Source organism: Fistularia commersonii, chromosome 8 (assembly GCF_037954325.1).
Source record: "Fistularia commersonii isolate RoL2024-O1a breed Wild chromosome 8, RoL_Fcom_v1.0, whole genome shotgun sequence".
Taxonomy (NCBI): domain Eukaryota; kingdom Metazoa; phylum Chordata; class Actinopteri; order Syngnathiformes; family Fistulariidae; genus Fistularia; species Fistularia commersonii.
Window position 1 is genome coordinate 12955189 of NC_141291.1, and position 24685 is coordinate 12979873.

Consider the following 24685-nt stretch of genomic DNA (forward strand, 5'->3'; position numbering starts at 1 on the left):
CCTTCGTCCATTTGGTCCAGGACATTAGGAGACATAAAGGTGTGATTGTTTTATCTCAGACCCTGCCATATAACTTTCCTCTGTGTCCTCTTTTTTGCTCAGAGAAGAATTATACACTCCCACACCTCCAGTACTGACAAACTCTTCCATGCATACAGACAGAATTACACATTCATGCATCCTACACAAAACCAGAGCAGGAACAGTCATCTCTCATGTGAATGCCTTTCACAGCATCCATGTTTTCACATCATCTCCTCCTTGCCCTTACTGGGGCATGAAATTACCCGTGAGTCACTGCAAGCAAGTGTCTGCTTTCCCATCCCTTTACAACGATGAGGGTCGCCGCCACCCTGAGAGCCAGTTGGCTCATTTAATCCCCCCGTCAGGCAATATCAAGCAGATGTCAACATCAAAGAGGAACCAATCTATAAATCACAGCTTGTTTGTTGGATCGGAGGCTCGCTTTCCAAGGTGGACACAAGAGTAGAGAGTTTGGGCCAAGAACCACCCATCTTATAAGAAGCAGCTTCCCTCAGGGCTTGTCCATCCACTACTCATCACAAAAGAGCCTTTCTTCACTCGACTAGACCCCACCATTGTCCTACCTTGCTCCAATAGCCTTCTCTTCCAGAGTACCTGAGGTCTCGCATGCACAGTCCTCAGACTGTTAAGAGTATTAATGTCTCTGGGAGAAGGCCTCCCATGTTAGGAAAAGAAGACATGAAGAACATGAAGATAAGGGAATTGAAAGAAAACACAACAACCTTGAATTACCAAGTGTTTCCTGTGTTCAACCTGATCCATGTCATTAGGTGTGAGATGGGTGTGTATGAGTGTTTGCATGTATACGGGTGTGTATGTGTGTAAATGAAAAGAGGTACTGAAATCTCATCAGGATGGCACGGATCCCGTGTCGTCTGCCAGGATGCTTGCAGCACAGTGTCTGCCGCTGTCCTAGGCCAAAATGTGACTTATTTGAAGAGACGCCCTTTTTAGGACTGCATGTTACTTCCTTCTTGTCAATGTTCTCGTATAAGCCTAAAAAACACAAATCCTGTGGTATGGAAATGATTTTTTAATCTGTCAACTCAGACAAAAGCAACAAGAAAACAGTTAGAGAATAAAAACAAGAAGCAGAAAATGAGAGAAACCGGGGTCAGAGACAGTGTTTCCTTACAAACGAAAATGATCAATGTCTTCGGTTGGTTCCACATATTGCAGGTTTTTTGCTAAATCTTCCATTTGGATTTTCAGTAAGGAGATGGATTGTATGAACAAAGGCAGAATCCATTCAATTCTAATTCAATTCCAGACCTTGCTCATATAGTTTTAATTGGACTTTGGGAACATGCAAGGCTCTACAGAGTATACTTCCGGTATCGCAAAACATCAATTATTCTTTTTCATAACTTTTAAAATTGTTAAAACTATTGGTTTGTGTTCGTATAGGACAGACAGAAATCTTAAGGGACAAAGAGGTTGATATCTTGCAATAAATGTGTAAATCTGGAAGTCCAGTTGGGATATTTTGTACTCAGTAATCACATATAATCATCTCAAATACAATTTTGTTTATTTTTGTATATGCCTCATTTTTTCTCCTTGGAAATGTGAAAATTGACCCTCTGTCACAACAGCGTTTTGTTCTTTGTTTATCAAAGCATCTAACTTGACTACAAAACTGAAATTGATTCATGTTTAAGGAAGCCTACAACAGAACAGAAGGAAAGTGTGAAGATTAACAAAAAAAAATCAATACATGGAAAACCACAGCTTCAGCTCAGGGAACATGCTTGCTGGCCTACAGCCTCTCTCTCTTTACTGTCAACTTAAAAGGTAAAAAAAATGCTTATTTTATGTCAGTCTTGTTAATGAATCAATGTTTTTATTTTCACAAGCCACACAAAAAGTAACCACAATATTCATATTTAGTTTCAATTTTCCTGTGTTTGGGCAAAATCTGCCATGGGTAAATAACTGCACGCTGTTTCCAAACATTGCATATGGTTTGCTTTCAAGTGGGTTTTTCAAAATGTTTGTGAAAAAACATTTTAAGCCATGAGCCTCAAGATGTATCCATTTGATTGCATTGGTCAAGATTTGTGTTATTGCCAGGACGGTGTACATCCTTTCATTACAAGAACAGCATCAGTCCTTGTACCTGCTTAGAAATATGTTAGTATTATTCACACATACATTTCATTATCAGGAGACAAAATCAGACACAGGATTGCAGGTTGGAATATACAAGTCGCTGCCATGATACATTCTCCTCTTAGACTGATGACCCAGATCAAAGACAGTCCCATGTGTGGGACTAAGTTTGCTTAGACAGTTGTTGCTCAAATTCAGTCTAACAATATGCTGAGAGACTAACCTGTACTGTGTAAACAAGGGGTCAGAGAAAGGGTTATGAGAATGTTCTTCATTTTCACAGTTAAGGATTTTTTGATTGCTTTACCAAGGTAAAGCCTTTTTTATTATTTTTATTAAATATATCTCAAGTGCTATTATGTAGTTTTTTTTATAGTATACATTTCAACACCATCATCTGTAATGGCGGTTAGAACACTAATGGGTGAATCCATTGACCTTGTCAGATACTTGGATTGTTTTATTTTGGTAAGAGAGATTAAACTGCTTGTGTGTGTATGATGTATGAGAAAAGACAGCAAACTTTATTCTGCTGATGGCCTGTTATTTTATCTTGTTGATGAGGAAAGTGTGTGGGTAATGCATAAGTGTTTGCTTATGAGTTTTTTTTTTAGTTTTTTTTTTACTGAATTCAGATTAACCGTTTGTGGATTTAATCCATCCACTGGAATTTATGGTATTTCCTCTTTAAATTGAGCACTAATAAAGAAGCTGTGATGGGCAGTAGTTTTCGTCCAAAGAAACACACTGGCAGGCAAGTGAAATGGAATGTCATTGAACTCTGATCGGAAAAGACACACATTAACTAAACATGTACTGTTGGACTCGGTAAGTGTGTGAAACCTAATTCTTCCTCCAGTGTGTTTTCCTAAATAAAGTTTGGGAGAACCACACCTGCTACACACACATACTGTACACACACAAACGCTGTTCTCGGACTCCACAGGAAGTAGATGTGATTGCAGAAGCATGACCTAACGCCAGCCGGTGTTTGTTTTAGGTCTCCCAGGTGACCAGAGGCTAGAGGAAGGAAACTGAGCCCTCATCACTAGAGACTGTCATCTAGGAACATGTTACTCTTCAATGTGTGCTTGTACGTCAATGCGTGTGTGTTTTTTTGTATATGAATAACATGCGCATATGGGTGGGTAGCACTGTGACCATTGAGAGCAGATGTTTTGGACCACCTGGTGTTGCTGCTTGCAGAGTGTGCTGCTCACACTCCATCACACACATCATGCACCAAAGACACAAACATTCACATATTCACAGGGGTTTGTATAAGCCTTAACTATCAATGTGCATGCTCTCTTTCACACACGTATACACAACTCTTGTCCTTCCCTTTTTCTGTTTCTTCTGTTTTGATCCACTAGTAGTTGGTAAATCACATATAACAAAGATAGAAAATTAATAATTCCTTTACTCCCATTTTTTGCTTTTTTTAATCTCTGCAAGGTATTGAAGGAAAGCGGACCCCCTCATATGAAAAGCTTCCTGACCCGTGTGACAGTTGGGGAGTTCTCTGCTGAGGGTGAAGGCAACAGCAAGAAACTATCCAAAAAGCGTGCAGCTCTGTCCATCCTCCAGGATCTGAAGAAGCTCCCATTCATCCCCGCTGTTGAGAAACCCAAGACACACTACAAAAAACGCACTAAGACTATCCTCAAGGTGCCGGAGCTGGATATGCCTACTGTAAATCTTTGAAATAATTTAACCTGACAAAAATCTGCATTTTTGGGAAGTCAGAAGCTACATTATTCAAACCATCTTCATTCCTTTTTTCATGACAGAACTCATTCTTACTCATTCCCACTGTTTTAGTGCAGAGATAAAACACTGTTGCTAAAGTTACTCCCAAATTTGTTGATTTATAGTAACTACTAATACCCTTCACAAATTGTTCAGCTGATTTTTACAGTCGGCAAATTCATTTTCTTCTAACTTCTGTACCCCTTTCAGGTTTTGGTTGACTTAATACAAAATCTTCGACCTTTGGAGCTGTTCATGTTTCCTTTTCCCCTTTTTCCAACCAGACGGGTCCTGACTATGGCCAGGGCATGAACCCTATCAGTCGGCTGGCCCAGATTCAGCAGGCAAAGAAGGAGAAAGAGCCAGAGTACCTTCTGCTGTCAGAAAGGGGAATGCCAAGACGCAGGGAGTTCATCATGCAGGTTAATATTTTTTTCAAATTCTTTCCATAACTTATATCCTCTGCTATTTCAAACACAGTAATAAAGGCAAGGGTCATATGGCCATGTATAAAATGTTTATGTTTATACTTTACTATATAAATGTGTTTATGAGTTATTGGATCAAATGTTCTTGAGGCATTATTGTCAAAAATCTCGTAACAATTGGACTTCATTTTCTTGAAGACTTTTCACCCCTCATTTGGGAGGCTACGTCGGTTCGGGAGGCTACGTCGGTTCAAACTGAAGTAGCCTCTCCGAGACAAAATATCAGTGAAATGTCGAGGTGAAATGTCTTCATGGGATGAAAATCAAGTCCAGCTGCTATAAGAAGATTTTGAATAAAATTGACCGTGACCTGGATGATTGAGAACCTCCACAGGTCAGGCTGGTCATGGTTCAGCATTGCAAATGCACCAGAAAAGCTAATAAAAGGGCCATCATGGTGGGTACAGCAGTCATGATTTGTGATTTGTTTTTGAAATTAAACTCTTAAAACTGAAGGCACGTTGACAATAATGATGTGCAATTCATGGCTAAAATATGATCAGGTTTTTGGGGGGCCTATCTGTGAAGAGTGAAATTTCTAATTTGAAAAAAATGGCGGTGGGCAATCATCAGAGAGGCTGACAATCGGTAGATCTGCACTGATCTTGAAAACATATAACAATATCAAACACAACTTTTTTGCCATGTTCTTCTTCTTGTGAGTACCTCTGAAAAATTGGATACTGGACTGTGGTAAAATCTAATCCTGGAGCTCTGACTAGTCCAGCAACCTCAGAATTATGACCTTCAAACAATTATTCGGATACTGAAGCTGAGACAAAGCTCACCTCCTAGCCAGTGGTTGAACCTTTGGCCTCTGCAGCAATGTCTCACATTTAGAGTCCAAAGTTGTAGGTTAATTAAAAACCTGTAGCCCCACGGCAACCCAGACTGCAGGATAGGCGGAATAAACCATGAGTGAATGAGTTGGGTTTTTTTTTTCAATTTCATCATGTCCTACTCTTGTTCATTATTGGTTTTATAGCAATTTGATGGAAATAACTTTGTGAATACATTATTATTATTCTCATTATCTGTAGTACATGTAGTCAAAGTATTAGTACTTGTAGTAATAGTAGTAGTAATAGTAGTAGTAGCAATAGTTTTATAGGTCAAAAATGAATGAGTTCAACACGATACCTTGACAATTATGACAATGTTCTGCATTAAGCTGGTTGCTGACAGTATGTTGGTTATTTGCAATTATTTATTTATTTATTTATTTATTTTTCTTGGGGGGGGAGCGGTCAGTTGAGTTTTCTGGTGGCTACCGAAATTATTTTTACAGTGGATTTTCATCACTCTTGTAAGTATGCCGTGATCATTCCTGTGACCACTTTACAATGTGATAGCAAAATTTCTGTGGAGTCTCCACAGAAAATGTCACATGAGTGGTCCTTCTAGCAATTCCTATGTTAAACTCAATGATAAACCTGACTCATTTTCAATTGTCAATTTCAATTCTTCAATATCAATGTGGTGGCTGGACTAGTGAACTATGAATGGAGTAATAAAACACTACTTTGCAGTATGCATTTAAGTCTGTAATGTCCCTGTGAAAAGCCCCTGCAGATCCTGCTTACATAGCATAACACTGACAAGCTTGTATATGGGCAAGTAAAATTTTAGTAATTGACTTTGTCAATGAAGACTTAGATCAAGCTAAGTGGCAGCTAAACTCTTCCGTCTTTGGCAAAATGCGGCCAACACCATTTTATAAACACTTTCCCCAGAATCTTTTGGTTTTCTCCTTGAACAAGGATTTTGTTTCCTCTTTCGTCAGATTGTACAAACAACCAACTAACCTTGAAAATGTCCTTCAAACAAACATCAGTGGTTGTGCATTTGCTGTCTTTCTCCACTGTTGTTGTGAGATTGTTTATAAATTAATTAGTGCGCCTTCTGTACTCAATTACACTCACTTCTGCCTGCATGCCCTTTCTGTTGCCTTCTTATTGTATGTTCCAAATTCCTATAATTCTTTATTTTTTACTATTTTAGGTATTTATTTTCACATCTTGGTGGTTAAAATTTGAACAGGTTTACCCAAATCTCTCTATGCTCTGCTTCTCAATTTTGCAGCTCAGTGAATAATACTATCTAATTGCCATTTCAAGCTTAAGTTGTTAGTCAGGAAGAGGAAAGCATGTTAACATGTTTCAGTCCTGGAGGAGCATAACAAATTGTAGGACCTATTATTAATTCACATTGTAAATTTCCTCTTGTTCTTTAGCAATAACCTTTGAACCTTAACTAAGTTGTTGATGATTTGCTATTTGTTACAATAATTTCCAGGAAATGGGGCAGAGACCTGTGAAAAAGGAATCTCGCGGATATCTCAGTTAGCTTACTCTTACTGTACTGCTTGGACAATTTGCTGTCATGCATAAATAAAGCACATTATTACTTGTTAACAGGAAAAGGACTCATCCTTAGGACATCTGCTTCATTTCAAAAGAACTTGGGGGAAAACAGGGTAAATTTTTTATCTTTTTTTTCTCAGTTTATTTCTGTATAGTCCACAAAGACACAAATAATCCCCTCTTAATTTAAGAAGTTGATTTTGCTTATTGTGCTTTACATCATAAAAAAATCATGCTTTTTTTTTAAGTCTTGTATTGTTATTTCAGCCATTTATTAGATAGAGGCATACATTATTAGATAGAGGCATTCATGGAAACTCAATGTTAGTGTAAATTGCATGGTAGAAATCTATATGGTTACAATTAAAAGTTATGGTTACTTAGAGAGGCTCTATTATTTTATTGTGACTTAAAGGGGCTCTGTTGTTCTTTTTGCAACAAATTATACAATATTTCCCCACACTTTCAGAAGTGGGCATTTTTTGAACTTGTTTTTGTCAATAGTTCCATCTGAATCATTCCATCTGAAAGTATTACCAATTTTATGCTCAAGAACAAACAGGCCTAAGTGAATGGGAATGGTGCTTGCGTTTAATGCCACGTGTGGCACTACTAGTCCCATCACCTGCTCTTATCAGTGAATAAGAAACCTCATTTAGATGATGAAGTGAAATTGTAGCATTTGCTTGTTCCTTTCTATTCTATAAAGAAGAAATGTATGTTGTACATTTCATTAAAGAAATATTTTTTTGTGGTGATTGTTGGAATATTCCATGGAAACAGATGTATAAAGTAGGTTCTCCATAAAGATTATCTGTTTCAAAACCCGTAAATGCAGAAATGAGTGGAAAACCTACTAGTCACACCTCCTGACTATTTGTAATTGAATTAAATGTATTATTTAATCTTATTACTGTCATACTTAAGAAATACAGCCTCAGGGCGGCACTGGCCAGTGTCTCCCTGAGCCGGTCTCAAGCCCGGATAAATGCAGAGGGTTGCGTCAGGAAGGGCATCTGGCGTAATACTTTTGCCAAAACCAAACATGCGAACCAACCATAGTATCCGGATCATACCGGATCGGTCGAGGCCCGGGTTAACAGCGACCGCCATTGGTACGGATGACCTACAGGGAACAAATGGAAATCTGGAGAGGCAGAGAAGAATGTTGGACTGGTGCAGGACATGTATTCTATCTGTGAGACAGTGGTGCGGTGTGCTGTAGGGGTAACAGAGAAGTTCAAGGTGGAGTCGGGACTCCATCAGGGATCAGTTCTTACCCCCTTCTTGTTTGCTGTAGGGATGGACAGGCTGACAGATAAGGTTAGACAGGAATCTGTATGGACCATGAAGTTCGCCGATGACATTGTGATCTGTAGTGAGAGCAGAGAACAGGTTGAGGAAAATCTAGAGAGGTGGAGTTATGCGCTGGAAGGGCGAAGAATGACATTTGTCGCAGCAAGACAGAGCATATGTGTGTGAATGAGAGGAACTCAAGTGGAACAGTGAGGCTACAGGGAGTGGAGATCAAGAAGTTGGAGGATTTCAGATACTTGGGGTCAACAGTCCAGAGCAACAGAGAGTTTGGAAAAGAGGTAAAGAGACGGGTTAAAGCAGGTTGGGATGGGTGGAGAAAAGTGTCAGGGGTACTATTTGATAGAAGACTATCAGCCAAATTGAAAGGAAAGGCATACAAGACAGTGCTTGGACCAGTTATGCTGTATGGACTAGAAACAGTTACAATGACCAGAAGACAGGAGACAGAGATAGATATCTTAGAGACGACAATGCTAAGGTTCTCTTTGGGAATGACCAGGATGGATAGGATCAGGAATGAGTCTATCAGAGGAACAGCGCATGTTACATGTTTTGGAGAGAAGGTCAGGGAAGCCAGACTGAGATGGTTCAGTCATGTACAGAGGAGGGATAGTGAATATGTTGGCAGACGGATGCTGGAATTGGAGCTGCCAGGCAGGAGGTCTCGAGGAAGACCAAAGAGAAGATTTATGGACGTAGTTGGAGAGGATATGAAGGTAGTTGGTGTGAGAGAGGAGGATACAGAGAATAGGGTTAGGTGGAGAAAGTCGATTCGCTGTGGCAAGCCCCTGAAGGGAAAAGCCGAAAGGTGAAGAAGAATATTACAGTCATACTTTAGTGTCATGCTTTCATTTCTTAATTACTCTGCGGCCTCTCAAGCTGAAGTCTAGTAAGTTGCAATTTTACCGAAGTAATTAACCGGCATGTTGTAGCATTTTACATTATTGTTCTGAATCAATGACTGTTAACGCAGTATTAAAAAACTGTTGAAATGAGGATATTAATGTGCATACCTTATTATTAGACTAATTTTATCACTGTAGTTAGTTTAATCATAGTACATACAATTTTATATCTCCTGCAGCAATCGCAGGATGTCAAAAAAAAAAACATACAACAACCAGCATAATTCTGTCAATTTTAATTTATTTCTTTTTAACTCTGCAGTTAATCTTCTCTTTTATTCCCATTCGACCCCTTTTCTCTCTGTCTGTCACCCTCAGTCTAACTCTCACTCTTTGTTTCTTTTTCCATAATCCTCTTCTTTCATAAGTAGAACAGAGCGTCTCTTAGCGTCAGGCAGTAATTCAGCCCCTAACCTATTCTTCATGCCTCTTTGACACACACATCAGGCTCTGCAAGTGTGCTTTTGTCCCGTCCACTCACTCATCTAAAATTTCCGCATTGTTTTCTACTGGTAAGCGATAGAGCTGAAACGAGTGTCTGTTTTCACATCTTTAGTCTGAACTCACCGCCAGTTACAGAAATGTTTCCACTTTGTATTAATTTCTTCAGAGGCTCTGATCATGTCTGGAAATTCTTAAACAAATGACTGTGTTTAATTCGGCCACATATTCATTTATTAAAGCTTTCCCCGTCTTTATATGTTGCGCCCCTCTTGATTTATGCAGAGTAGCCCTAAACGAGCACATCAGACCACTCCGAGCAAATGGAGTTTGGCCCAGCTCTTCACAAGCTTAGTCTCCCTCAATGTTATTTGTACAGTGTAAGTGTCTGTTTGCATAATGTTAACAGGGCTGATATTCAATGGGAAATAACTGCTTACATTATGTGTAGACAGATTTAATGTTTTGGGATCATGGAGGATAAAATACTTCAATAGGAACCTTTTGCTCAATGTAAATGGCGTGCCACTTCCTCTGCCTGCAACATGAAATAATGTGCACTTATGTTGAATGAAAAGTGCTAAAAGGAATGTCCCGAGAAAAGAGCCTTTTTAAAAATGGTTTTATTGAGACATCGAGTGATCCATCATTTCCTAAACAAGAAAGAAAGAAGAAAGTGCAGTCCAAATATTCCTTGTCAATTTGAGTATATAATCATCCTCCATGTCCTTCTCTTTTGTATTTGTGTTTCTTTGTGCACGCATTTGCATTTGTGCACATATAGGTGAAGGTGAATAATGAGGTTGCCACAGGGACAGGACCCAACAAGAAGGTGGCTAAGCGAAATGCTGCTGAGGCAATGCTGCTTCAGCTAGGATACAAAGCCTCCACAGTCCCTCAGACTCCCACCGAGGTAAAATTTTCTGATTTTACTCCATCAAAAGTAGTGTTTGATCTCTATGATTGAATCAAGTGATGTGTGAGTTGCAAGTTTAGCTGGACATGTTCTGTGTTATAGTGATAACACAGACTTGATCATAATCTGGAATACACTACCACATCACAGCAAGGTGAGAAATAAAACTACAGGGATTTTGAGTTAGTCATTTTAAATTATCCTTTAATATTATCCATCTAACAGCCACCTACTTATTATGGATTTTTAATTGACTTCAATCTCTCTAAAATGACATGGCTGTGTTGTACTGATCTGCAGTGACTTTGTTTCTCTCTGTGCATCTCTTTTCCTTTTATTATTTGTTAATTCGTTTACTGCTAGGTCATCTCAACTGTCCATCAGATCAGAATTGGTTCAGTTATTTAAAGCACACTTGGATTTGTGAGTTTTTGTGAGCAAATACGTTACCCAACAGCAATAATAAATTGGTAGGAGCCTTTTCAAGGCACTAAACATGGACAACAACCTAATTAAGTAGCTGGCCTAGACACTAGGCTTCTTAAGCATCCCCTCCTGTCAGCGTTCATCTCTTTGTGTCCCAAACAGAAGGAAGGAACTTGTCTGACATGCATGAAAAAGCTGTCTGTTCAAGAATCTACATCTCTCTTACCTCCCCTTTCTGTCCCTCTCTCTGCGTCACTACAGATGGAAAACAAAGGCTGGAATGGACAAAAGGCGTCTTTTACCGAAGCGACGAGTAACAGTGAGTATACGCATGTCTCCGTGTGTCTCTTTCCATTTCCTTCTCCTCCTCTTTTCTGTCTCTGCACTGCTCCCTCTATCCGCAGGTGGTTTTAGCTGCTGAGATGGCCCAGCGTTTAATCTCTGTGACTGGTCAATGGGCTTCTGACTGTCAGCTTAATTGGCCGTGCGTCCTCGTGGGGAGCCTGCGAATTCAGGCTCATTCACACAGGCTTACAGGGGCAGAACACTGAGGCCCTCCGGGGAGTCCCCCCCCCTCCCCGACCCCCGTACCTCGTTGCCTTCCTGAGCAAAGATGCACAAACACATATACATAATATTCCACCCACATTAATTGATGCAGGAGGTATCATGTTAAGACATGACTATATAAGAGGGATTTAGATTTTTCACTTTGAACCATGCACTAAAGACAGATTCTCTTAGGCTTAGCTGTTTGGTCCCCCACATATCAGCTTTAGTCAAAATAAGATTAAGATCCCAGACAAAAGACTTTGAAGTGACTAAATCAGCATCACAAAATATTGTACTACACCAAAGAGACCATTTTGCAGCAGTTTGTACCGGAAAAGGTTGAAAATGTACTTCTTTAAACGAATCGTTTCACATGTTTGCCGCCATAGTTTTGGATAACATTTTAATGTAACCACTTAGTAACAGCTGTTACCTATGTTTTTTTCATTTGAGTGTATGGCTAAGGCTGTAGCTATAATCACTGTGACACAAAAAAGCTATTGCAAACACACTTTAGAGAAGTTCCTCTGAGTTTGAGGATTTAACATTTGAAATATTTGCTTACACTAAAATATAAAGCAAGCATCACAGTGAAAAGAGGGATTACAGTGGAGAATGTCTTGTTGGATGTGTGTTACTCGAGAAAATTTATATCCAAGGTTCTGGTCAGACCTGACAATAAGCTTTGTCCTGAGTTATCCAATCAGGAGTGGGTACATCTAATATCATGCTAGGACGTCTGGCAAGAAAGCGACAAAGTCCCCAAACACAGCCAGCTACATTGTTGCCAAGTTGTTGTGGAATTATTGCTTTAAAATGTCATTCTAGCACTCCAGGACACAAATATGTCATCTTGAATTGTGTGTGTGTGTGTGTGTGTGTGTGTGTGTGTGTGTGTGTGTGTGCGTGCGTGCGTGCGTGCGTGCGTGCGTGCGTGCGTGCGTGCGTGCGTGCGTGCGTGTTCAGGGCTACTGTTATAAGTAGGCATTTCAGCACATCACTGGAGCACTGAACAAATTTGTGGCCGGATTAACTTTGTTTCTTAGTGCAATAACCCCAACATTCAGTGGTTTCAGGCCTTAGATTTAGGCCTCATGTCTTTGGTTTCAATTGCAAATGACTTGTTGCCTGTTTCTTTGTCATCACTTGGCTGAACGGAGCATAATTACAAGTGTGAATGCACGTAGGACACATTTGAAGGTCTATTGCGATCCAATCATTGTGACCATATTCAGAGGTGGTCTGAGCCACATGTGGCCACAGTCTCAGACAAGTGTTAACACAGATGTGGCCAGAGACAGGTGTGGTAGGATTGCCTGATCTCCTGATGATCTCTGTCTAGTAGAAGTACATATGAATCCACCCTGGAATGGAGGCTTATTATTTTGGTTGTTGTTCTTTTTGGTTACTTTTGTTGTGAAAACATATCGCAAAATTATTTAATTATTTAAGATCATAGGTTTAGTGACAAATGTCTGGCGTTATCCCTCAATCTTCATTTATTTTCTGCTGGAAAGAAGGGCTTTCTGCACAATGCTGTTTAGACTATTGTGTTGCCTTAATTTAAAATTATTATTTGTCATATTTGTTTGTCATTTATTTTTTATTTTTCAACTTACCAATTTGCTCCTGAGTGTTTTTTGTGTACACTGAAAGGAGTGGCACCAAATGCTACATGCTAATGCTTGCACTTTCAGTTTTCCCACTATTTACAGTTTTTCTGGTGATTGCAATGTTTTTTAACCGTCTTACAATTAACTTTACCGTGTTCATCATGTGAAATTGAGAGGTTGAATAAGTTTTAAACCAATTACAACTGGTTTTATTGAAATAAAATTCCCTTATTTATTTAAAAATAATCTTTTCTAATCTCTGTCATGTTCTTTTTTTCTTTTTGTGATATTTTTCCCCTCCAACAACATTCAGGAATCAAATTTGTCATAGGCAGATATTTTTATGAAGAGCAAAAGAAAAAAAGAAAAATTCTAGTCAAATAAAATTACCTTGTTACATGGACATTAGTGTCAGGACCACCATATCTCAAATTCACTGTTAACTCTTTGTATTCCGGCAAATATTTTTTTTGCAGTATGCTAGACGTGTAAATCAAGCCTTTGACTCAAAATTAGACAATGTGGTCTACATAGTGGGATTTGAGTTTTTTCAGCATTCCAGACACAGATGTATTTGATGGGTGAAAAAAATCCTCTCTAGTTTTAAAACAGACACATATGAAATACTTTTATGACTGGATTTATGTAATCATTTTATATGGCAAAGTGCTGATCTTAAGGGACCTTTCATTTTACAGCAAGAGGTAAAACTGATAAGATCCTTTTATGATAAGCTTAAGGATAGAGTTTTGTCAGAAGCAGCTGGTCTCTACCACTTGTATCTATTGCTTAACTGGCTAAAGAAAAATGGAGTCAGTTAAATCAACTCTATTTCAAGATTTAACTTTCTATTTTCATTCGTTATCATGGACTTTAGAGTCTTACAGGGTAGATATTTTTGTACTCATTTCACCCTTTGTGGGGATCAAGGAAGTTAATGGGATACAGGTAAAAAGGTAATATGGAATATTCATACCATGTTATTGCCAAAGCAAACTTATGTGCATCATTATTTCTGTGTTTTATATTTGGCTTAGCAAAAGGAAACATAGCAAGCAGTTTTGCACTAAATGCTAGCAAAGTTAATGCCAGCAACTTGAGAAAGAGCAGTTTAAAGGACAGATGAATAGTCTCTGCAGTGTTGAGCAGTTGAGTGGAAAACAAACAAATAACACTATTAGATTTGAATTTGCTGTCGTGAATTACATATAAGTGAGAACTTTGGCAGAGCTTCAGTTTTCTGATAGAGGCTATAGCCTAGAAAAAGGAAGGAATGTTTATTTTTTTTCATATTCAAACATTTTAAGCTGATTGATTAAGCTAATCTCCAATTTTTGTTTTCTTGTTTACATATATCCTGATTGGAACTCAACTCTTGCAACAGTGAGTATGGTGTTGCTGTCTGTCATTCAGACCAGTTGTTGAAGGATATTACTCTACATTTGATCTTTTGCATAAATCTTTGTTCTCTGATTATTATATAGACATGCAATTAATAAACCATTGTAATAGATGATCTGTTTTCCATGTGAGTGTCTACATGGAAGACACTACATAGGTTGTCTGTTATTTATACTTGAAATAACTAAATACCTTTGCAGAATTTATGATCGAAAAAGAAGTAAATAAGGCATAGCAGTAGCATTCTAATTTTACAACATTTGTCATTTGATAAACACTGATTAGGCAATACAATTTTTATTCTTGATTTAATTTTTAACAAGAATAAAAACAAAAGAGTTGTACAATATAATAGCAGTGGGCACAAAGGATATATTTATTTCTTTACCATTTTACATTATATTTTCATTTTATTATCATATATTACTTTAAAGTCTCAGGAAGTCTTATTTGTGTTTTGATAAATGCATTCTGATTAACCATGTCAGTAAATAATCATGTCGAAAATGTTACCAAATGAACCAGGCATTCGGTGTACTGCCATATTCCAGCAGCTCAAAGATAAACTTGATGTTTAGTTAATTTTTGCCCATGTGTTCTTTATGACATATTTTACAATAGAAAAACAGCTGAATAAACAGCATACTGTTTCTTCAACAGCTTCTTTTGGTTGGCAAAGGAAAGGAGTGTAATATAAATGTGATTAACGTTGTTGTGCAAGTTTCGATGTTATTCAACTCTAGAATCACAACTGCTATGCTTTCATCTAAAAAGTTAATTGAATCATAATTTTTTTCATCACATAATGACAAAATGGAAGACATTAGGTAAAGATGCCACAAGCTGTTAAATTATTTGCACTTTCCTTCTATACTTATTCTTCCAAATAAGATAACTGCAACTCATATGTCTGTGGTTCTGTCCTTTGCCCCTGCGAGCTTTGGGTACACTGCTCCAACAAACAGGGTGACTTAGTCAGGAAGGGAGCACAAGAGAAAAGAAAAAGAAGTGAGAGGAGTGATTTTTCTCTCTTCTATTCCCATGGGTATTGCAGCCAGGCTTTTCACTCGGGTTGCCACATTTCATTTCCTGCTGTGCATATGTGTGTGCTTGTGTGTGTATGTGTGTCTGCGTTGTGTGCATGTGTGAACTATGTGAAGGTCTTGCTCCACTATGGTGATTTATAGCAGTGGGCTCTGGCCCTATCTGTTTTCGATCAGTCTCATGCTTGGCTCTGGCTCCCCTCCAGCTCCCCTGGCCCACCGGACGCTGTGTATGGGTGGGACCCCTCCGAAACTGCCTGGAACAAGCACCACCAACATACTCTACCTCACTTTTTCATTCCTCACTTCCAAGCGTCTCTGGTTTCTTGCCTCTTTTTCTAACTTGCTTAAACTCTATGTAGACAACTCTAAAATCTCTGCTCATATTCTTAATCGCACTTACAGTCTTATTCATTCATTCCCACTGACTCTCCTCCTTTGTCTTGCTCTCATGCTCCTTCTCGCTCTCATGCTCTTACTTACCTCTGACACTAGCATCTGACACCAGCTTAAAGTGCTCAGCTACATGCAAACATCCTCATTCACACCCACACACACTTAAATGGACCAGCACCCTCTCTTGCATGGATTATATTCACTCCCCCTTTTCAGGTTACCCAACCTAAACTCCTTTTCCACAACTATTATATTGACTCTGGCTTATAGGTTTGACAGTTTTGACATGAAATTCGAAATGCTGAGACCTGCAAGATTTGCTAGTTTGAATTCCAATTACACTTGTTTTCATGTTGCGTGTATATATTTGTGCTTGTGTGTGTGTGTGTGCGCGTGCGCGTGCGTGCGTGTGTGTGTGTGTGTGTGCGTGCGTGCGTGTGTGTATGTGTGCGTGTGTGCGTGTGTGTGTGTGTGTGTGAGCATTTGTGGATTTACTTTAGCTCCTACTTTATTAGTCATAAAGGGAAAGGCAGTCTGCAGAGTTGCTAGAAACGATGTTGCTAGAAAACGGGGTCCCAGAGCACCATACTTTGTGTTTGTGAATGTAAGTGTGTGATGGTAATAGTAACTCAAACAGGAAGTAGCCCGTCAGTCATGCACTCACTGCAGCACTTTATCCCAGCTGTTGGACTGTAAGCACACACAAACAAGAACATAGACACACACACAGCTGGTCTTCCTGGCTCAAGTGACCTTGGCTGGGCTTCGGAGACTTAGCATGGTTTTTGGATCCACTCATCCCCACCTCCTCTTCCATCTGAACTGGCTCCAGTCTCATCCTTTGCTTTTCTTCTCTTTTCTCCCTTCACAATTCCTCTTGTCTTTCAAACCTCATACTTTTTCTTTCCACTTTGTTTGCAGCCATAAAGTGACAAAGGAATTGAACCTCAATCCACTGGCATTTTGTCCTTCCACCTGTCATGGCAATATTGGTATTGTGATGTCACAGGGTTGTAAGCCAACATAAACTAAATCGATTCATCCATTGCTCAGGATCAGAACATTCTTGGAGTGCTGTTGTGCTCAGCTGGCTTGAACGTCTGGAATAGACTGTGTCCTGTTAAAGAAAAGCTGGTCAGACAACAAAGATGCCTTGGTCTTTCAAATCCAAATCACACGGGACATTTCCTCGAGCCACTGACATATTCTCACAAGCTCTGTGATCTGACAGGGAATGAGCTTGGCAGGTCTGGTGATCTATGCTTGAAAAGACATTATAACTCAGTTCAGCAGGACCAGCTGCGTCATTGTCACGGGAGCAGATAATAATTTTAATTCGACCACACATACCTCATATTATTGAATCATTCAAGAAGTGGTTCTCTGCGCCGAACCACTAAAAATATGTATCTAATCTACTTTTGAATGAGCTTACAAAAAGATGCAGGATTACACGGGCCGGCGATTATGGTGGCCATCTGTTGAGGGGCGCGGTAGCTTAGTTGGTAAAAGTGGTTGCCTTGGAACCAAAAGTTCCTGGTTCGATTCCTGAGCTCCTTCTAGCTTTTAAAGTGTTAATTTGCAAGACACTGAACCCTTAAATACTACCCGGATTCTACCTATTGGCTGCCTATTGCTCATGGTTCATCCATAACAGTTTAAATGTGATGGACATATTTCCCTGATGTTGTGCTGTTTGTATAAATGAATCTGACAAAATAAGGAGATTTCATGTACTTTTCCTACAAACCAGTTCAATGCATCAGCTTGACACCAGGAACATAGCAGATTTTACGGTTGAGACAATGAAGTACACAAAACCCCCACTATCACATAAAATTGATTCAAGGGAAAAATAAGGGAAAAAGGGCAAAAGACTAAATTGTTTTGCTTCCATGCAAATGACAGGATAGAATCATGTTGCAGGCATCCTCTTTGAAATCAAGGCATTAGAGGTGAAGCAGAATTCCAGTTAGCTGACAGCAATGTTTCCCATCAGTGATGAAATCATAACTGCTCTGTTGATATTGGTATATGACCCACTTGTGTCTTTGTGTTTGTGTTTCAGTGAGAAAGAGAGTCTGTGTGTGTTTCCTAGCAGACACTTTAGATAGAGCTTAGAACTGCCAAACCGCATGAAACTGTCATTTACGTGTGGTGATGGAATGTCAGTTTAGGAGCCAACATGCACAAATGGACACAGCTCGGCACACATAGGGTCACACTCAAGCTGGCATTGTCTGGTAGAGAGTAAGAGTGAAATGTGTGGCTCTTAGTAGTTGGTAAGATACATAATGCTTTCTCTCTGAAATGTCTTCATTTTTTTGGCCTGTACCCCAATACACTAATCAAATGTGACCTTTATTGCGCCACTATCGTTGGTCCCATTTTACATTCTATTTTACCATTTTCCCTAATTTCTCTAAGAATGTCACTGTTCCAACCTTCTCAAGCTACCTGTCATGGTCTCATATGTGTCCTTGTCCTTTTCTCCTGTAGCCCAAAAGGGTCTGCTTCATCTCAGCCCTGATGTCTACCAGGAGATGGAGGCCAGCAGGAAGCAGGGGGGCGGCGCCTCAGGCCCTAGCAACAGTAGCGGCTCTATCAACTACATGACTTCCAAAGACATGGGGTCCGGCTCTGCCCCCCTGCCCCCGGGACACACTCCATATTACAGTGGTTCATCCTCTTCATCCAGCCCCACTGCCACTATGGCCAGGGAGCTGCTGCTAAATGGTCAGTCACCTTCCGTTGATGCCTCCCTGCCAATTAAGGGAAAGAGCCCGGCCCTTGCCTGCAGTGTCTCAGTGCAACCCGCACAGCAGCTGGACTACCTGGCTCGCATCCAGGGCTTCCAGGTGAGCTACAGAGAGGCTATTTCCATAGTGTCTGACCATCCACAAAAATGCATCAGTATGAAAAAAAGGTTTAGGTTGATGCAGCTGGGTGTCCTACCCAAGGGAATCCTATCACAAATCTAAGCTGTGATTACATAATGTGTAATCAGTGCTATAAATTATGTATTGTGCTTACCAATTAATGCAAAGTCATGAATCAAACTTGCACAAGCCTGTTAAGCTCAAATCAAATTCAGTCAGCCAAAACAAAAACAAGTTTTTTTGACTACTGTGTCTATGCTGTCATTCTTTAAAACAGTAACTTATCACTTATAATCCAAATAATGGTTCTGCCCTTAGATTGTTCTTTGTAGTCATACACCTCCTCAACATTTTCTGGAATGGTTTTGCCACAAATTAATTCTCAATCTGTTTTGGTATCACATGTCTAATGCTCTCTGATTATCTAACTCTTTTTTGTTTGTTTGTCTTTTATTTTTCAATGAAAAGCACCATGTCTTTGGATCACAACAGCATACTCGGTGTCAGTTGTAAGATCCCACATATATTGCATATGACAGCAATATCAGAAATGTTGCAGATGCGACCCAAATTTAAAGACACGTTTATTCCTTTTTCCTTGAGTATTTTAGTTTTTCAGTTGGTGCTCAGCTTCAGTGAGGCCTCCACATTGACTGACATGAAAGTGTTTCCACTTTACATCAATTCCAGTTGTGGAATGTGGACATGAATGTGGAATATCATCAGTTAACGCTTAAAAGTCAGAATTTAAATTCTGCAGACATCCATTTGTAGAGGCATTACACACACAAGCGCAGATGTGAGTGTGACCAAGCATAAGTCCTTGTCATCATTCACACAACACTACACGCACACACAACCACGAGCACACACACTCTCTCCCTTTGTGTGGTCTTGGTCAACTTGTGTGGTTTTAAGAAGAAAAATTGCACATCTCACAAGTAGATCTGCAAACACATATACACAAGCTCACTACAAAAGACAGACACTATACTATCTCTATCAAATTCCATGCACAAGTGTTCGTTGTGCAAAAACTTCTGCATTCCTGTTGCAGGTGATTTAAGCTAAAGCCACACAAGAGCCATTGAGACAGCATTATCCAAAAAAAGCATTGCAAAGAGGAAAAGAGTGAGAGAGCATTCCTTCAACAAGACGAGTGGGCTTATGTGACAGTATACCGCATAAACTATGTACGTCACTCCATTTGGATTTTCTCTTTTCTCCCTGTAAATTACTTGACTCGCCTCAATTAAGTGAGCAGGTGCTTCTGTCATTGCTGGATGAGACACACACACAAACACACAGAACACATGGATCCACTTGGTCTCAGCACTCTGTGGCTGTCTGCTTAAGTGAGCGACACCCTGTTGTCCATTATAATCTGCACAGGCTGATCTTTGGTGCATGACATGCCACTGATACCAGTGCCTGTTCATTTAAGCTGCAGATGCTTTTTATCAGTTTGAGCAAAAACATTTTATCTTAACCTGCTTGAGGGTTCCTTTGAAAGGCCTTTGTTATTGCTCTGAGCCTTCATGTGTGTAGGTAACTTGAGATAGCCTTGTTGCCTGGCCAAGCCAAAACTCACTTGTACATATGCACACATATACACACACAGCAGGTTCTGTTTAGTGGAATGGAAGAGTCTGGATAAGCTTGTGTAGAAATTAAGACCTCCTTTTTCTCAATGTACAAAACAACACCTACATTTTATAAAATTGAGTTTGTGTTTGTCTATGTATCCTTATATTTATTTAAGTGAGTAAATGGACACCATCCTCAGTGTACTTCCGTATTACTGTGTTTTTAAGTGAGGTATCCAGGCTGTAATTGAGACATGCAGGCAATATGTGTTTCATCGAAGGGATGTTTCATATCATGTGGGTTGTAATGAGAACCTCTGCTTGCCTACACAGTCATGTTAGGCCGACTTTTTGGGGCTCATGTGTTTATGTTTTTTATGTGTATTTGTGGGGTAAACCACCATAGAATTTTTAAATGTTTTTGCCAAAAAAAAAAAATCACTTGTCTTCCTTTTTGCTTGACATGTTCTGAGCTGCTTTTTGTAGGGTTGGCTTTCTCTCGACCACACTGAACAACAAACACTTAGTTCAGCCATAAGAATTTTTTGTAATCGGATAATAATCTCCTGGTCTGATTAGTAACTTTGTTTTTGTAATGTAATTACGATATTCAAGAGAATGGATTACAGTGACTGCCCAACAATGGATTAAAGCAACTAAGCAAGCACTGAGGATGTTCTCATAGTGTCTGTTTCATCCATCCAGCTCCACAGACAAAGGCCCAGGCCTACCTGCTAAGCCCTTCTTTTGACTTGATTGGAAAATAGCCTGTGGTGGAAGCACTGACTGAATAAGCAACAGTGTGTTGTACTCACGCCAGCTTGGAGCAAGGATGCTGGCACTTATTCCTGTGTGTTTGTATGTGTGTGTATTTCCTATTAATTTGGCTGCTGTGTTGTTGGCATGGTGGGTATGTGGGCTGGAAGTAGGGCAGAAACAAAGAAGCAGGAGGTAATAGACAACACATGGGCTGAGGATGAGGTACTGAGTGAGAGCCACGTATCCAATTCTTCCTGTCTCTTTTTGTGCCCACACACTCATAAAAGTTGTTAAGCCTGGCTGCCAAGCCTCTTTCAGAATAGTCTAGTTCATCTACCGTAAAGGTTGGCCCACCTCAGATGAACGTGAGCTGAGGATTATATCATACGCTCTACCAAAATCTCTCTTCTTCGCACTAGCAAAAATGCCATTCTTAAAAACTATTTTTTCCTTGTTCTTACTTGTTTCAAAATGTCCTAGAGTACATCGTAGAAAATCCCACGTTTCATAGCATGGGCAGTACTCTTGATGCCAGCAAGCCGCTTTTGTTTTATTCTGATATACTGATTATTGACATTCCAGTCTTTGTGCATATCCAGCCCAAGTATTACCTCTGTAGCTTTTCCTTTTCCTTTGCTAATGCTCAGTTAGACACATTGACATATTGATATCACCAGTTGGTTTGTTGTATTTTGTAGGTAGACACCAGTGTTTCAGTCTATAGCTTACCTAACAGAAAATGAGTGCCACTTGATAGAGCCATCACTGACTTCACCCCAAAACCACCACACACACACACATTTTTTTTTTTTTTTGATTTTTCACGATACATTTACATAATGTGCATGGTCATTGAGTATAAAAAGATTGGACAATTAAAAATGCAGTCCTTGTATAAGTGTCAATGTAGAAAAGTATAATTGCAGTGATTTCACAGTGATCCTATAAATGAAGACTGCTGAGAGGAAGTGTGGATGAAAGACTGGTTTCAAATGCAAAGATCTGTGGTGTGTTTGTGGATCAATATTGAAGAAAAGAACAGTGTAGCCATGTATTATACTATTTTATCTGTGAATAACTTGATGATGAAATAATGAATGTCGTCCACAGCAAAATAGGGCTACAGTATAAACAAGCTAACATACCATACACAATGTGATACAAAAATCAAGTATCTCATTATTTCTTAACTTTCATAGTGTAAGCCATATTACTAAATAACTGGCAAGTATCATAAAACAAGCACCTTTTCAGCTTAATTTACAACTTTCCTGAGGCTTTGTTTTGGGATTTGTAATGGAAAGACTGACAAAATGCTTGGAGTGAGTAGTATAGATCTGAGTTCACTTGTAGAATTTTGATTGTAGGAATAAAACCCAGCCTAAGCAAACATATAATTAGTTCTCACTGTTTCATTCGGAGAGGGCAGCCATACTTTAAATCACAGCTGACCCACAAGATCACTATTAAGTTCAATATTAAAGAATTACAAGCCATTTACCGATCCATATGGTTAAGATCTTATCTATAAGTGGGACAGGATATTGCAGCATTTATAAGCAGAGGATTTCGTACTGCATATGGACATCGTATATAACATTCCCAGGCTGTGTCCAAAAGGACTGTATGGTATCTAGTACATCAGTTCTGTCCACCTGCTAAATTAATAAGCAATAACACAGAGGAAAGATAGCAATCGATGCTTATATTATCTGACCATCTCAGGCCATCCTGGGAAATTGACTAAGAGCAGAAAGAGGCCTATACTCCTTTCTGTGCTGGAATCAGTTGAAAATCCCCTGTTAATAAAAACACTATCCTTGGCGGGTGGCTGGTGTTGATATCTCTTCAGTGCAGTTCCCGAGATTTCTCACACTTTCACATTGTTTGGTCTTCTGTCCCTCCGCTTCCTTCTTCGGCAATGTAGAAAAACCACTTCAATGGTGCCGACCACTTTTTGTGCCCTGCCTGGCAGTTGCTATCCTCTTTTTTTCCTCTCTTTCTACCATCTTTTTTCCTTCCTTCCTTTGCTGCGTCTCATCTCGCTATATCAACATCAAAGACATGATCTGGTCCCAACATTTAAAGACAGTAACCTTCTTGTCATCATATCATTCCCCTTCTATCTGTTTACTCTTGGATTTACGTTAGAAAATACATTTCAGGAAGACTAATCCCACCGCATTTGATTTTTGCGGCAGGATGATGGCTTCCAGCTGCGCTCTGTAGCATATTTGTGTGAACAGCAATCTTCGAAAACAAGTTTTGTCGGTGGTATAAATCAGACCGTTAATGCAGTACTGGCCCGGCGCACAGTCTCTCTGCTTACATGGTGGCCCTCTGTGTGCGTGTTGGTGCGTCTGCCTGCGTCTATGTGTTTGGCAAAACTGAGTGATGATGTTTTTGCAGCACAATCAAGCCCATTTCCAAACCTTTAAATCACAAATACTTTAGAGCCAAAACAGCATATTGCAAATTTAAATACTGTATGCAGCATACTCTTTGCTTTTGTTGTACTTTTCTTCATCAGTTGTATTTTGATAGTGTTGATTATATTTCTTATAGTTCTCAACACTAGGCAGTGATAGCTGTTATGTGCCAGCGTAGTTCTTCTTGGGGAGATGGAGGGTGTGTTAACCTGGCACTTTGTTTGGAATCCAAACAGTTCTCTTCATTATCTGCACCCTGGCTGCGGTTCTCAGAAAAAAAAAAAACTTTTGCCTGCATTCTTTCACCAGTTCAGACTTCCTCTCTACAGAGCAAGCTTTTTCTGCTGTGTCCCAAGTGTTTTCATCATAGTTTAATGATGGATAATATCCATTTTCAGTGCCCAGTCTCTGGATATTGTGTTAAACACAACTAAGAATGGCAATAAAAGCAAACAAAAATTAATCTTAATCTCAAATGTTTTGTTTCCCTAGAGAAACCAAATGTTGCATCATGGGGTGATTATTCTTTTCAACCCTCCATGATTTTCTGACGATTACTAGAGTATTAGAATCATTATGCACAGACCAGGCAACCAGCAGACGCTCCATGAGATCCAAGGAAATCTTTGCATGTGTTTAGCGCTGGAGTTTTAGAGATGTTTGTCGACTTCAGGAAATTGCTGCACCTGTGACTGGACCAGGAAAGTTTCCCCTGCATAATTGTTTGTAAAACCTCAAATTGTCATGAGACACGGGCGTTTACAGTACATTACCTTTGCACAAAGCCAAAAGTAAATTATGAAGTATGACCCTGCACATTAGTCTGAATCTCTAAAGAAAAAGTCACTATGAGTCACATGTGTCTTTTTCTTTCTTGAAAAGATTCTCGTTTTTCCATCTGCTGAAGGAATAAAGGGTAATTCCACCAATGTCAACCTTTTGTTTTTTTGATGGGGGCCATTATTGTCTTTATCTTATAGTTAAGATTGCAGACCAACCCCATGTACATTGACACCATGTTATCTGCGGTTACCGTATGACTACAGCACGTTCTTAATTACACCAATGCTGGAAGTATAAACTTTAGCTTCTAAATGGCATACACTGACTTTTGTACTCTTCTCAGTAGACTTCAACATAGCACACTTGATTGTCGGCTGTACTTGTCCTCAACCTCTCACTATAAAGAGACTTGAAATGTATATGTACAATATAGTTGACTTCTTTGACCCCAGGGTTCCTAAATGAAGTAGTTCACAATG

The 24685-nt window shown here is 39.5% G+C and overlaps 1 protein-coding gene across 4 annotated transcripts in view; it reads left to right on the forward strand.

The window, feature by feature from the left end:
* Positions 1–24685, forward strand: part of stau2 (staufen double-stranded RNA binding protein 2) — a 95175-nt gene that overhangs the window by 35832 nt on the left and 34658 nt on the right. For 2 of the 4 annotated variants that reach the window (XM_086151238.1, XM_086151241.1), the window contains exons 8-12: positions 3616–3852; positions 4194–4331; positions 10208–10336; positions 11027–11084; positions 18270–18628. In XM_086151238.1, coding sequence (XP_086007364.1) covers positions 3616–3852; positions 4194–4331; positions 10208–10336; positions 11027–11084; positions 18270–18628 — 921 coding nt within the window. The remainder of the gene's footprint in view (positions 1–3615; positions 3853–4193; positions 4332–10207; positions 10337–11026; positions 11085–18269; positions 18629–24685) is intronic. The other 2 variants (XM_086151240.1, XM_086151242.1) reach the window with 1 other exon arrangement.